This window comes from Cervus canadensis, chromosome 13 (assembly GCF_019320065.1).
Source record: "Cervus canadensis isolate Bull #8, Minnesota chromosome 13, ASM1932006v1, whole genome shotgun sequence".
NCBI lineage: Eukaryota > Metazoa > Chordata > Mammalia > Artiodactyla > Cervidae > Cervus > Cervus canadensis.
Window position 1 is genome coordinate 75,721,704 of NC_057398.1, and position 15,587 is coordinate 75,737,290.

At 44.0% G+C, this 15,587-nt stretch overlaps 1 protein-coding gene across 1 annotated transcript in view; it reads left to right on the plus strand.

Moving 5' to 3' along the window:
• Positions 1-15,188, plus strand: part of CHIT1 (chitinase 1) — a 52,315-nt gene extending 37,127 nt beyond the window's left edge. Inside the window, 7 exon segments of the mRNA XM_043484678.1 lie at positions 4,276-4,476; positions 5,055-5,115; positions 6,785-6,946; positions 7,146-7,279; positions 7,917-8,012; positions 14,286-14,419; positions 14,947-15,188. Of these exon segments, the coding sequence (XP_043340613.1) occupies positions 4,276-4,476; positions 5,055-5,115; positions 6,785-6,946; positions 7,146-7,279; positions 7,917-8,012; positions 14,286-14,419; positions 14,947-15,188 (1,030 nt within the window).
• Positions 15,189-15,587: the final 399 nt, after the last annotated feature.

Here is a 15,587-nt window from a genome sequence, read left to right on the forward strand (position 1 = left end):
CCTCAACAAAATTTTAGCAAACAGAATTCAGCAACATAATGAAAAGTTCATACACCATGACCAAGTTGGGTTTATTCCAGGGATGCAAGGATTCTTCACTATATGTAAATCAATCAATGTGATACACCAAATTAACAAATTGAAAGATAAAAACCATATGATCATCTCAATAGATAGAGAAAAAGCCTTTAGCAAAATTCAGCACCCATTTATGATTAAAACTCTTCAGAAAATGGGCATAGAAGGAACCTACCTCAACATTGTAAAGGCCATATAGGATAAGCCCACAGTAAACATTTTTCTCAATGGTGAAAAACTGAAAGCATTCCCTCTAAGATCAGGAACAAGACAAGGGTGTCCACTTCTGCCACTGTTATTCAATATAGTTCTGGAAGTCCTGGCTACAGCAATCAGAGAAGAAAAAGAAATAAAAGGGATCCAGATCAGAAAAGAAGAAGCAAAGCTCTCACTCTGCAGATGACATGATACTGTACATAGAAAACCCTAAAGATAGTATCAGAAAATTACTAGAGCTAATCAGTGAATTTAGCAAAGTTGCAGGATAAAATGGAGAAGGCAATAGCACCCCACTCCAGTACTCCTGCCTGGAAAATCCCAGAGACAGAGGAGCATGGTAGGCAGCAGTTCATGGGGTCGCTAAGAGTCGGACATGACTGAGCTACTTCACTTTCACGTTTCACTTTCATGCATTGGATAAGGAAATGGCAACCCACTCCAGTGTTCTTGCCTGGAGAATCCCAGGGATGGGGGAGCCTGGTGGGCTGCCGTCTATGGGATCGCACAGGGTTGGACACGACTGAAGCGACTTAGCAGCAGCAGCAGCAGCAGGATACAAAATTAGTACACAGAAATCACTTGCATTTCTATATACTAACAATGAAAAATCAGAAAGAGAATTAGGAATTAATCCCATTCACCATTGCAAGAGGAAGAATTAGATATCTAGAAATAAACTTACCTAAGGAGATGAAAGAACTGTACACAGAAAATTATAAGACACTAATGAAAGAAATAAAATGACATAAACAGATGGAGAGATATTCCACGGTCCTAGGTAGGAAGAATCAATATTGTGAAATGACTATACTACCAAATGCAATCTACAGATTCAATGTGATCCCTATCAAATTGCCATTGGCATTTTTCACAGAACTAGAACAAAAGCTTTCACAGTTCACATGGAAACACAGCAGACCCCAAATAGCCAACGCAGTCTTGAAGAATGGAGCTGGAGGAATCAACCTTCCTGACTTCAGATTACACTACAAAGCTACAGTCATCAAGACAGTATGGTACTGGCACAGAAACAGAAATATAGACCAATGGAACAAGATAGAAAGCCCATAAATAAACCCATGCACCTATGGGTACCTTATTTTTGACAAAGGAGGCAAGAATATACAATGAGGCAAAGACAGCTCTTCAATAAATGGTGCTGGGAAAACTGGACAGCTACCTGTAAAAGAATGAAATTAGAATACTTCCTAACACCATACACAAAGGTAAACTCAAAATTTATTAAAGAGCTAAATGTAAGACCAGAAACTATAAAACTCTCAGATGAACACATAGGCAGAACACTCGATGACATAAATCAGAGCAAGATCCTCTATGATGCACCTCCTAGAGTAAGTGAAATAAAAACAAAAGTAAACAAGTGGGACCTGATTAAACTTAAAAGCTTTTGCACAGCAAAGGAAACTATAAGCAGGGTGAAAAGACAACCCTTAGAATGGGAGAAAATAATAGCAAATGAAACAACTGACAAAGGATTAATTTCCAAAATATACAAGCAGCTCACACAATGCAATATCAGAAAAACAAACAACCCAATCAAAAAGTGGAAAAACAACCTAAACAGACATTTCTCCAAAGAAGACATACAGATGGTTAACAAACACATGAAAAGATGCTCAACATCGCTCATTATAAGAGAAATGCAAATCAAAACTGCAATATCACCTCACACCAGTCAGAATGGCCATCATCCAAAAGTGTACTAACAATAAATGCTGGAGAGGGTGTGGAGAAAAGGGAATACTCTTGCACTGTTGTTCAGATGTAGATTGATACAGCCACTATGGAAGATGGTATGGAGATTCCTTGAAAAAACTAGGAATAAAACCACCATATGACCCAGCAATCCCACTCCTAGGCATATACCATGAGGAAACCAAAACTGAAAAAGACACATGTTCATTGTTCATTGCAGCACTATTTACAATAGCCAGAACATGGAAGCAACCTAGATATTCATCGACAGATGACTGGATAAAGAAGCTGTGGTACATATATACAATGGAATATTACTCAGCCATAAAAGAAATGCATTTGAGTCAGTTCTAATGAGGTGGATGAACCTAGAGCCTAAAGTCAGAGAAAAACAAATATGGTATATTAATGCATATATAGGGAATCTAGACAGATGATACTGATGAACCTATTTGCAGGGCAGCATTGGAGATGCAGACATAGAGAAAAGACTTGTGGACATGCTTGGAAGGAAGGAAAGGGTGGGATGTATGGAGAGAGTAGCACGGAAACCTATATAGTGTCATATGTAAAATAGACAGCCAGTGGGAATTTGCCATATGACTCTTACTTATGATAACAGAATCTTGTGTGGATGAAGGGTTAATGTTAATATATGTAAAGCACTTAGAACAGAGCTTACTATGCCAGCATTCCTCTGTGTGTTTCACATACATTATCTACATTCACACAATAGTCCTGGAGATAAGAAAAATCATCATTCCCATTTTATGAAGGAGAGAGTTGAATTATTTGGCTAAAAAGTTGCAGAGTTGGGGTTTCAACCTAGGCATGAAATTCCAAGTTTCCTGTTGTTAACTAGACTTTGTCACCTCTATAGTACAAAAATACATGCACAATATTCCATATGCTATGGCAAGCTGATACAAAATTTTAAAAAAACCTCCTGGTTCCTTTCTAGATGGTCCCAGGTATGTGTTCTATGGGTTAATCCCTTCCTTCCTTCTTTTGACTTGAGGAAGTAATTAATCCTCCTTCTATATCACTCAGGCAACACCTCCAGTCCCTATCAGCGAACTTCACCCCCAGGTACCACTGGTTAGGGCCAGTAACAACCTGAGGGTTCTGACTCCCCCTCCTGGGAGTGCTCCATGGCCTTGGGGGAGTCTCAGCCAGCTTTCCATGCTCTGAGTTCCCACACACCCTCCTATTGCCATTCATCACTGCTCCCCCCACTCATCCTCTCTTTGCTCACATGGGGGCTGGAGTGGGTGCTGAGAGAACCTGTCTGTGCAAAATGAACTCCAAGGGTCTAGACCATGGCCACAGACATGCTCCAGTCCAAACTCACTCTGCCAAGTCTCTGGCATAAAACGTTGGCCTGTACAACACACACAATCATAGTCTCGAGGCTAAACGAGCCCTCAGAGATCAAACCGTCATTTTCAGATTGGGATCTCTAAGCCAAGGCTAAAGAGATTAGGCCAATGTGTATTTCTGGCAGCTGCAGAGATCCTTGTTTCCTGATGTTCTGGCCAAATTAACACGGTGCTGCCTTTGGTGGGAGCCATCACTGTTAGACCACCTCCGACCCAGGAGGAGAAGCCCTACCCACAGAGTCCTTCCACAGGCTATGAGGATGCCAGAAACAAGCTGCCATTTCTTAGAGAAAATTCTTTTTCTTAGAACTTTGGGCTTCCCTAGTAGCTCAGACAGTAAAGAATCTGCCTGCAATGCAGGAGACCCAGGTTCGATCCCTGGGTCAAGAAGATCCCCTGAAGAAGGGAACAGCAACCCACTCCAGTATTCTTGCCTAGAGAATCCCATGGACAGAGGAGCCTGGAGGGCCATGGTTCATGGGGTTGCAAAGAGTTGGACATGACTGAGTGACTAACACTTTCACTTTCTGTCAGTAATATTAATAAACAGGTGGTCTGCAAGTGAAAGGTGCTCAGTCATGTTCTACTCCTTGTGACCCCATGGGGATAATAGTAAATGCAAACCTCTTTAAGACAAGACTAAAGAAACATAAACTCAGCCTGCACCTGGGGCCTCCTCTCTGCTACCTTATGTATTTGTGTTTTAATTAACATTCTGAAGTATTCCAAGCTGTGTTTTAAAAGTCCTGCCTCTGCCTTCAGCTGACAAAGGGCCATGTTTAACACACTCTGGCATGACATAGATTCTGCCTCCAGGCAGAAGGTGCCAGTCCACAGCAGGCCTTTCTGATTGCTATTTCTTTTCTTTGCCCCAACTGGCCAGGCTCTGCTCCAAACTGGTCTGCTACTTCAGTAACTGCCTCCAGTACAGAGAGGGGGCTGCTTGCTTCTTACCCGAGGATGTGGACCCCAGTCCATGCACCCACCTCATCCATGCCTTTCCTGGCATGGACGGTCACCAACTTAGCTCCATAGAGTGGAATGAGGAGACACTCTACAAAGAATTCCATGGCTTGCAGAAGATGTGAGCTGCAGTGGAGGGAGTGGGGATGGGAAGTAGAGAAAGCAGGTGCCTCCTCTCAAAGCCAGAAACCTTCCCTAGGACTGCAATCTAGCTACAGACCTGCTATGTGGATTTGGGCAAATCTCATCACCTGTCTGAGCTTCTTGTTCTTATATGGAAGAGGTGAGTGTAGATAAGGACTTCTTAAGGGCCCTTCCAGTTTAGGTCTAAGTGGAATCTGGATTGTGAAACTTTTCCTCTGCTGGGAATGAGTGCCCTATTTCTCCTAAAATCTATCTATCCTTCAGCTCAAGTGTTATTACTACCTTAATAAAGCCTCTCTGAAGATCTGCCCTGATCTCTTGCTTTCTGAGTTCCTTGAGTGTACAGCTCCGCAGCCAGGGAAAAGGTCCTTAAAGGCTGGGATATGTCTTTTCTTTCCCAATATAGAGCTTCCCTGGTACTGATTCTGAGCATAGGGATTTAGATATCCCCAACCTCATGCCATCAGCCCTGCAAGTCTCCTTGCTTCTTTGTTAGTGATATGAGTCCCAGGACCCTGGCTGGATCAATCCTGGCACTTCTCTTGTCTTTCCCAGGAATCCCAAGCTGAAGACACTGCTGGCCTTTGGGGGCTGGAGCTTTGGCACTCAGAAGTGAGTTGTTGTGGGCACCTACATGGCAGGGTCCCTGGTGGGGAACTGGTTAGAGAGACACCCATCAGCGAATCAGCTATGTTGAGGTGTGGCCAGGGTGAGGGGGAATGAGAGGGAAGAGTGGACTCTGAGAGCTGAGCTTCCTTCTGAGTTCTTGCTACCTCATTGGGAGGCAGTGGAGTGGGCTTAGCTCCAGGCCATTATATATTGTCTTGCTTTAAATGCAGCCCAGAGATTCTGACCTCTTCTCAGGCCTCAGCCTTTTCCTCCATGAAGTGGGTAGAGGGAGAGTCTCAACTAATCCCAGACAACATATAATATCTATACTTTCTGAGCTCTGAAACAGGATATCTGGGGATTTTTGTTCCCTTTCTGGGTGTAAAAGACAGTCTGTGAGATCAAGCTGGGATAGCAGAATATTGACATTTCCAAGATATTTTTGACTATTTATGGAGATAGTGGAATGGTATATTTGGAATCAGACTTTTCCTAGAAAATCATGAATGCATGGTCCCCTAAATTCTAAGCCAGTCTTTCTAATATTTTTTGGATCATGAACCCTTTTAAAAACCTGATGAACTTTATGACTCCCCTTCCCAAAACACTAGTTATATAGATTTTTCATTGAAATTCAGAGTTCCTAGCCTGGAGTTCCTGGGCACACAAACCCCACTTAAAAACTGATGCTATTAGATAAATCAAATTAATAAATTATAAAAATAGAAATAGTCTTTAAAAACTCAAGACCTCCAAGAAGTCCAGGGACTTCTTGAGGAAGTAGGATGTGGTGGGGTAATTCCTGGGGCACCTTCGGACTTTTAAAGAGCTCTGAATTAGTCATAGTAATGCCAATAGCCACGAAGCACTCTACAAATGTGAGTTAGAAGAAAAGTTTGTTGGCAAGGAACCCTGCCAAGGAACTGGAACAGCAGGCTCTCAAGATTACCCAGATCCTCACTAAGCTGCTGGGATTCTCTTCCTCTTCATCTTAGAAACGGATTCCTTTCCTTTTTCCCAACCTCCGTGCTAGGTTGACACCCAGCTCTGATTCAGAGTAGGACAAGTCTCTGGGCAGGAATGTGGCAGTAGGCTTCTGGAGGAAATTCTGGGAAGCAGAGCTCCTAGTGAGTCCATGTGCCCCTGTTGATATCAATGTTTGGAGGCAGAGCACACTTCTACATTGGCCCTTTCCCTTACCTGGGCCTTAACCCACCCAGCAAGAACCCAGTAGCTTCTGAAGCACGCCTCCAGCACTGTCCTGGCCTAGATAGCTGAGTGCCAATATCCTGAGAGGTTTCTCTCATGCCTCTGAAGGAGCATGATGCACTGTCCCATATAAGACAGACCCACACTGCCCTTCATCACCCCACAGGTTCACGGACTTGGTTCAGTTCAGTTCAGTTCAGCTGTTCAGTCGTGTCTGACTCTGTGACCCCATGGACTGCAGCATGCCAGGCCTCCCTGTCCATCACCAACTCCCAGAGTTTACTCAGACTCATGTCTATTGAGTCAGTGATGCCATCCAACCATCTCATCCTCTGTCGTCCCCTTCTCCTCCCACGTTCAATCTTTCCCAGAATCAGGGTCTATTCAAATGAGTCAGTTGTTCGCATCAGGTAGCCAAACTATTGGAATTTCAGCTTCAGCATCAGTCCTTGCAATGAATATTCAAGACAGACATGGTAGCTACAGTCAACAACTGACAGATCTTTGTCGACTCAGCCGTCAGGTTTCTGCACAAATATGATTTCGATGGCCTTGACCTTGACTGGGAGTACCCAGGAAGTTGAGGGAGCCCCCCCTCAGATAAGCAGCCCTTCACAGCCCTGGTGCAGGTATGATTGGGTGGGGTAGGAGAGATCTGGTCAGTCAGGGGGACACATAGGTACTGCTCTGCCCCAGGCTCGGCTGCTTCATTTATCTATGAAGTATCGACCTGTGGTCAGTTTTCAGCTCCTGAGTGGGAAAATTTGCTTGGGGCTCACTGCGCTACATGGTCCCTGCCTGTGTGTTCACTCTGAGCTGCTCTTGTAGGACCTGGTCTGTGCCTTTCAGCAGGAAGCCCAGACCTCAAGGAAAGCATGCCTCCTGCTGAGCTCAGTGATTCCAGCAGGACGACACTGCAAAGAAGCTGGACATGAAGTGGACAAAATTGCTCTAAGTCTCAGGCAGATGGCAAGGACCCTGTGTTCTCTGCAGGGGAGAGAGACCAAGGGCAAGCTAAGCCTTCGTCAGTTAGAGCGGGGACTCCTTGTAACACCAGCAGACCCAGAGAGGATTTGCTTACCATATCTGCTATTTCACCCCTCTGGAGTCCCTCTCTTTGGAGCCTTGGACTTTCCCTTAAGAATTCAGTCTTGAAAAAAAAGAAGGAAGTCTTTAGCATCTCTAGGAGAATGAGTTGTCTAGCTCCTTCCCACCCAGGCCTATAGAATCAGAACCTGTACCTTAATGAGATTCTCAGGTAATTTATTTGTACAATGAAAGTTTGAGAAATGTTGAACTAGATTTCCCTTCAAAATAGCACAAGGCATCCTGAGTGGACTCTGTCCTGAGGGTGCTGAGGGGACAGAGTGGGGAGCAGGCTAAAGACGTGCGCGGCCAAGAAAGAGAACTGCCTGGATAATGGGGTGACGGGAGTGCCACCTGTGTCGTGTCTCCCAGAGCCAGAGCCAGCCGCCCCCACTACCCAGCGTGTGGCTGACCTTTCCCCAGGCCACACACTGTGCGGGGACGGAAGGAGCAAGCAAGGGGGGAGAGTTCCATCCTGCTCACCAGCCCCTCACCTGCCCTTGCTTCATGCAGGAACCTGGATTCCCACAGACTGATGGCCCATGACCTCCATGGCTCTTGGGAGAAGGCTCCAGGGCAAGACAGCTCTCTCCCTAAGAGGTGGGAAGAGTGCGGGGTCATGGACAGACTCAAGGTGTTAAGTGATAGAAGACCCCTTGCACAGGCCTTTCCAGTGGCCCCTTTTCAGCCTTAAGAAACCTCATGGAAGGCAAAAGCAGGACAGTAAGCAAAGCGCGGAGAAGACAGGATTTGTCTATTTCCTGCTTGTTGGTTTACTTTATTTTCCTTTTGCATGTCACTGCCGAGGAGAAACTTCCACAGGGCTGGGGAAACAAGACTCTTGGAGGGGCACAAACAAAACCTTGTGTGCACCAAGACATAGGATAAAGGAGCAGTAGCCCCAAAAGAGACTGAGCCAGACTTGCCTGCAAGTGTTTTGGAGTCTCTAGTGGAGGTCAGGGACACAGACAGCAGCAGTCTTGGGAGGCATGGTGAACTGGCAAAGGTCCTTTTGGAAAAGGTCGCCATGACCCCTACCTTACTTTGGCCTTAGGCCGAACTACAGCAAGGGAACATAACCTCACTCACCAGCAGAAAATAGGATTAAAGATTTACTGGGCATGGCCTTGCCTACCAGAGCAAGACCCAGTTTTCCCCACAGCTAGCCCCTTCCATCAGGAAGCTTGCACAAACCTCTTATCCTCATCCATCAGAGGGGAGACAAAATGAAAACCAAAATCACAGAAAACTAACCAAAATGATCACATGGATCATAGCTTTGTGTAACTTTATGAAACTATGAGCCATGCTGTGTAGGTCACCCAAGACAGATGAGTCATGGTGGAGAGTTCTGACAAGTTGTGGTCTACAGGAGAAGGGAATGGCAAACCACTTCAGAATTCTTGCCTTGAGAACCCCATGAACTGTATTAAAAGGCAAAAAGATACGACACTAAAAGATGAACTGCCCTGGTCAGTACGTGTCAAATATACTACTGGAGGGGAGCAGAGAAATAGCTCCAGAAGCAGTGAAGAGGCTGAACCAAAGAGGAAATGACTCCCAGTTGAATGTCCAGTGGTGAAAGCAAAGTCAAATGCTGTAAATACCAATACTGCATACAAACCTGGAATGTTAGGTCCATGAATCAAGGTAAATTGGATGTGGTCAAGCAGGAACAAGAGTGAACATCAATATTTTAGGAATCAGTGAACTAAAATGAATGGGAATGGGCAAATTTAATTCAGATAATGAATATATCTACTACTGTAGGCAAGAATCCCTTAGAAGAAATGGAGTAGCGCTCATGGTCAAAAGAAGAGTCAGAAATGCAGTACTTGGGTGCAATCTCAAAAATGACAGAATGACCACAGTTCATTTCCAAGGCAAACCATTCAATATCACAGTCGGTTCAGTTCAGTTCAGTCAATCGGTCATGTCTGACTCTTTGTGACCCCATGGACTGCAGCACGCTATGCATCCCTGTCCATCACCAACTCCCGGAGCTTATTCAAACTCATGTCCATCGAGTTGGTGATGCCATCCAATCATCTCATCCTCAGTTGTCCCCTTCTCCTCCTGCCTTCAATCTTTCCCAGCATCAGGGTCTTTTCAAATGAGTCAGTTCTTCACATCAGGTGGCCAGATTATTGGAGCGTCAGCATCAGTTCTTCCAATGAATATTCAGGACTGATTTCCTTATGGATTGACTGGTTTGATCTCCTTACAGTCCAAGGGACTCTCAAGAGTCTTCTCCAATACCACAGTTCAGAAGTTCAATTCTTCAATGCTCAGCTTTCTTTATAGTCCAACTCTCACATCCATACATGACTACGGGAAAAACCATAGCTTTGATTAGACAGACCTTCACTGGCAAAGTAACATCTCTGCTTTTTAATATATTGTCTAGGTTGGTCATTAATTTTCTTCCAAGGAGCAAGTGACTTTTAATTTCATGGCTGTAGTCACCATCTGCAGTGATTTAGGAGCCCCCCCCCCCCCAAAAAAAAAGTCTGTCACTGTTTTCATTGTTTCCCTATCTATTTGCCATGAAGTGGTGGGACTGGATGCCATGATCTTAGTTTTTGAATGTTGAGCCTTAAGCCAACTTTTTCACTCTCCTCTTTCACTTTCATCATGAGGTTCTTTAGTTCTTCTTCGCTTTCTGCCATAAGGGTGGTGTCATCTGCATATCTGAGGTTATTGGCATTTCTCCCAGCAATCTTGATTCCAGCTTGTGCTTCATCCAGCCTGACATTTTACATGATGTACTCTGCATATAAGTTAAATAAGCAGGGTGACAACATACAGCCTTGGCTTACTCCTTTCCCAATTTGGAACAGCCTGTTGTTCCATATCCAGTTCTAACTATTGCTTCTTGACTTTCATACAGATTTCTCAAGAGGCAGGTCAGGTGATCTGGTATTTCCATCTCTTTAAGAGTTTTCACACTTTGTTGTGATCCACACAGTCAAAGGCTTTGGCATAGTCAATAAAGCAGAAGTAGATGTTTTTCTGGAACTCTCTTGCTTTTTTGATGATCCAATGGATGTTGGCAATTTGCTCTCTGGTTCCCCTGCCTTTTCTAAATCCAGGTTGAATATCTGGAATTGAACATCTGTAATTCAATCCTATACCCCAACACTAATGCCAAAGAAGCTGAAGTTGAACAGTTCTATGAAGACCTACAAGGCCTTCTAGAACCAACACCCAAAAAAGATGTCCTTTTCATAAAAGGGGACTGGAATGCAAAAATAGGAAGTCAAGAGATACCCAGAGTAACAGTCAAGTTTGGCCTTGGAGTACATAATGAAGCAAGACAAAAGCTAACAGAGTTTTGCCAAGAGAACATACTGGTCATAGCAAACACCCTCTTCCAACAACACAAGAGACAACTCTACACATGGACATCACCAGATGGTCAATACCAAAATTAGATGGTTATATTCTTTGCAGCCAAAGGTAGAGAAGCTCTATGCAGTCAGCAAAAACAAGACTTGAAGCTGACTGTGATTCAGATCACCAGCTCCTTATTGCAAAATTCAGAGTCAAGTTGAAGAAAGTAGGGAAAACCACTAAGCCATTCAGGCATGACCTCAATCAAATCTCTTATGCTTATACAGTGGAAGTGACAAATAGAGTCAAGGGGCTAGATCTGAGAGATTGCCTGAAGAACTATTGACAGAGGTTCTTAACACTGTACAGGAGGCAGTGACCAAAACCATCCCCAAGAAAAAGAAATGCAAAAAGAAAAATGGTTGTCTAAGGAGACCTTACAAATAGCTAAGAAAATGAGAGAAGCTAAAGGCAAAGGAGAAAAGGGAAGATGCACATCTGAATGCAGAGTTCCAAATAATAGCAAGGAGAGATAAGAAGGCTTTAAGTGAAGAGTGCAAAGAAATAGAGGAAAACAATAGAATGGTAAAGGCTAGAGAGCTCTTCAGGAAAAATTAGAGATACTAAGGGAATATTTCATGCAAAGAAGGGCACAATAAAAGATGGAAACAGTATGGACCTAACAGAAGTGGAAGATATTAAGAAGAGGCAGCAAGAATACTCAGAGAAACTATACAAAAAAGGTTTTAATGACTGGGATAACCACAATGGTATCATTACTCACCTAGATTCAGACATCCTGGAGTGTGAAGTCAAGTGGACCTTGGGAAGCATTACTACATACAAAGCTAGTGGAGGTGATGGAGTTCCAGCCAAGCTATTTCAAATCTTAAAAGATGATGTTGTTAAAGTGCTGCATTCAATATGCCATTGGAAATTTGGAAAACTCAACAGTGGTCAGAGGACTGAAAAAGGTCAGTTTTCATTCCAACCACAAAGAAGGGTAATGCCAAAGAATGTTCAAACTACCACACAATTGCACTCATTTCACATGCTAGCAAAGTGATGCTCAAAATCCTTCAAGCTAAGCTTCAACAGTTTGTGAACAAAGAACTTTCAGATATACATGCTAGGTTTACAAAAGGCAGAGGAACCAGAGATCAAATTGCCAACATTCATTGGATCATAGAGAAAGCAAGGGAATTCCAGAAAAATATCTACTTCTGCTTCATTGCTAAAGCTTTTGACTGTGTGGATCACACCAAACTATGGAAAATTCTTAAAGAAATGGGAATACCAGACCACCTTACCTGCCTCTTGAGAAATATATATGCAGGTCAAGAAGAAACTGTTAGAACCAGACATGGAAAAATGGACTGGTTCAAAACTTGGAAAGGAGTATCAGGGCTGTTTGTTGTCCCCCTCCTTATTTAACTTATATGTAGAGTACATCATGTGAAATGCTGGGCTGGATGAAGCTCAAGATGGAATAAGGATTGCCGGGAGAAATATCAATAACCTCTGATATGCAAATGTTACCACTCATACAGCAGAAAATGAAGAGGAACTAAGGAGCTTCTTGATGAAGGTGAAAGAGTGTGGAGAAAGCAGAGTGAAGGAGAGTGAAAAAGCAGGCTTAAAACTCAACATTCAAAAAATAAGATCATGGCATCCAGTCCCATCACTTCATGGCAAATAGCTGGGGAAACAGTGGAAAAAGTAACAGACCTTATTTTTTTGGACTCCAAAATCACTGCAGCCATGAAATTAAAAGATGCTTGCTCCTTGGAAGGAAAGCTATGACAAATCTAGACTGAGTATTAAAAAGCAGGACATCACTTCACCAACAAAAGTTCATATAGCCAAAGCTATGATTTTTATAGTAGTCATGTACAGATGTGAGTTGGACCATAAAAATGGCTGAGTGCCAAAGAAATGATGCTTTCTAACTGTGGTGCTGAAAAAGACGCTTGAGAGTCCCTTCTACTGCAAGGAGATTAAACCAGTCAATCCTAAAGGAAATCAACCCTGAACATTCACTGGAAGGACTGACCCTGAAGCTGAAACTCCAACACGTTGACAACCTGATGCAAAGAGCTGACTCATTGGAAAAGACCCTGATGCTGGGAAAGATTGAAGGCATGAGGAGAAGGGGATGATAGAAGATGAGATGGTTGGATGGCATCACCAGTTCAATGGACATGAGATTGAGCTAACTTCCAGAAATAGTAAAGAACAGGGAAGTCTGTTGTGCTGCAGCTCATTGGGGTGTAAAGAGTCGGACGTGACTGAGCGACTGAGCATGAACAATATTGTGATAGTTTCAGGTGAACAGTACAGGGATTCAGCCACAACATGCACATGTATCTATCCGTTCTCCCCCAAACCCCCCTTCCTATCCAGGGCTGCATAACAGTGAGCAGGGTACCATGTGTTATACGGTAAGCCCTTGTTGGTTACCCATTTTAAACATAACAGTGTGTACATGTTCATCCCACACTCCCTAACCAGCCTTTCCCTCAGCAGCCATGCCTCATTTTCTAAGTGAGTCTCTTTCTGTTTTGTAAGTAGGTTTGTTTGTATCATTTCTTTTTAGATTCTACATATAAGGGATGTCATATGATATTTCCTCTTCTCTGTCTGACTTACTACACTCAATATGAGCTTTCTATGTCCATCCATGTGGCTGCCAATGGCATTATTTCCTTCTTTTTTAATGGCTGAGTAGTATTACACACACACACACACACATACACATACCATATCTTCTTTATCCATTCATCTATTGATAGACATTTATATTGCTTCCACATCTTGGCTGTTGTAAACAGTGCTGCAATGAACAATGGGATGCATGTATCTTTTCAAATCATGTTTTTCTCTGGATATATGCCCGGGGGGGGGGGGATTGTAGGGTCATATGGTAGCTCTCTGGAGAAGTGAATAGCTACCCCCTCCAGTATTCTTGCCTGGAGAATTTCATAGACTGGTAGGCTACAATCCTTGGGGCTTCAAAGAGTTGGACATAACACCATATCTAATGGTAGCTCTATTTTTAGTTATTCAAGGACCACCATATTGTTCTCTATAGTATCTGTACCAATTTACATTCCCACCAACAGTGCAGGAGGGTTCCATTCTCTCCACATCCTCTCCAGAACTTTTTGTGGATTTTTTTGAAGATAACCATTCTGGCTGATGTGAGGTGATATCTCTTTGTATTTTTTATTTTCGTTTCTCTAATAATTAGTGATGTTGAACATCTTTTCATATGCCTATGGACCATCTGTATTTTTTTTTTTTAAGAAATATCTATTTAGGTCTTCTACACATTTGTTGAGTGGATTGTTTGCTTTGATGCTGTCCTTCTAAGCAGTTTGTAAATTTTGGAGACTAATCCCTTACCAGTCAAATCATTTGCAAATGTTTTCTCCCAATCAGTGGGTTGTCTTTTCATTTTGTTTATTGTTTCCTTTGCTGTGCAAGAAAAACTTTTGAGTTTAAGTAGGTCCCGTTTGTTTATTTTTCTTTTTATTTCCATTGTCCTAGGAGATGGATACATATCCCTGGTGGCTCAGACTATAAAGCGTCTGCAGTTTGGACACTGGACACAGATGATTTGGCTGGTTTCTTCTGTAACCAGAGCTGGTATCCCCTCATCAAGACATTGCGGTTGGACTTGAGTGAGTAAGGGGCTAGGGACCAGAGGCAAAATTCTGGGTAAAGTATGAAAACCCCCCCCCCCCCACCTCCCTGAACCTCAGGTACTGGCTTCTTCTGAGGAAATAACTGCCCCAGTACTGTGATTTCCCAAATTCTTCCCCCAGTAGCTGAGGAAGCTGTTGAAACCATTCTCTTTTCACACTTTCTTCTTCCTCCTTATGATTGTACCAGTGCTGGCCAAGGGTGTTGGTGACCAGCGCTTCCCCGAGGGCCCTCGGTCTCTCTTCTCAAGGACGAAGCCTGTGCTCAGCCTTCAGTGTGGCCCCCACTGGCCCTCACTGTTGCTTGGTTGGGTTTGCATATGATGGCCATTGACTGCTTGTGAGTGGCTGTTCTCTGCCTGGGATGTCTGACTTTCCTTGCCCCTAGGGTGTGGTGTGTTGAGCTGCTGCCTGACTATGGTCTTCTGACTATGCTGCCTATGTGTTAGCCTATGGGTTTGAGATCTTTTGGAGGAGTCTTGTTTGCATCATTGCTCTTTCCCCAGGTCTTCCATATATGCCTTTAGACCCCCCAGAACCTGATGTTCCTGCACTACGTCAGCCCTCTGAACCTGGGCACGGTTCCAGCCTTGGACAAGATGCTTCATGCCAGGGCAAAGCTGATGGGCTTCACCCCAACCTTCTGGACTGGTCCAGTTATTACAGTTGTATAGGGGTGGTTGTTCCAGCAAAGCAACCCGAGGAGCCTGTGTTCAGCTCCTCTTGCAAACTCTGCACCTGGAGTTGAGTCTCCAAGGCCCCTTCAGCCCCAGCGCCTGGGTAAGGGCCCAGGGCCGTTCCACAGCCCACCTCCCTAGCGCCCCCTGGCGGCTACGGTCGGGCTTCTTGCGTCTTTCCTCATCCAAGCGTTCTGTTCTCAGCCTTGGGCAGCCTCTGTCAGCAGTCCCGTTCTGCTCTTCCTGGGCTGCCTTAGTTTACTTGAAAAATAAATCTTTGGTTTCAACCTCACTGTCCTCAGATGGGACAATTTACAGAGGCTATCTGAGCAGTCTGTTAGTTCAAAACTTACCCTGAGGAAGGCAGAGAACCAAGGGTGGGAGGTGACAAAAGGTATGCCTAGGTCAGAGCCCGGTGAGAAGGTGGTCCATTCAGGGTATGTCAGGTTCTGCTCTAGGTCTCTCCTTGA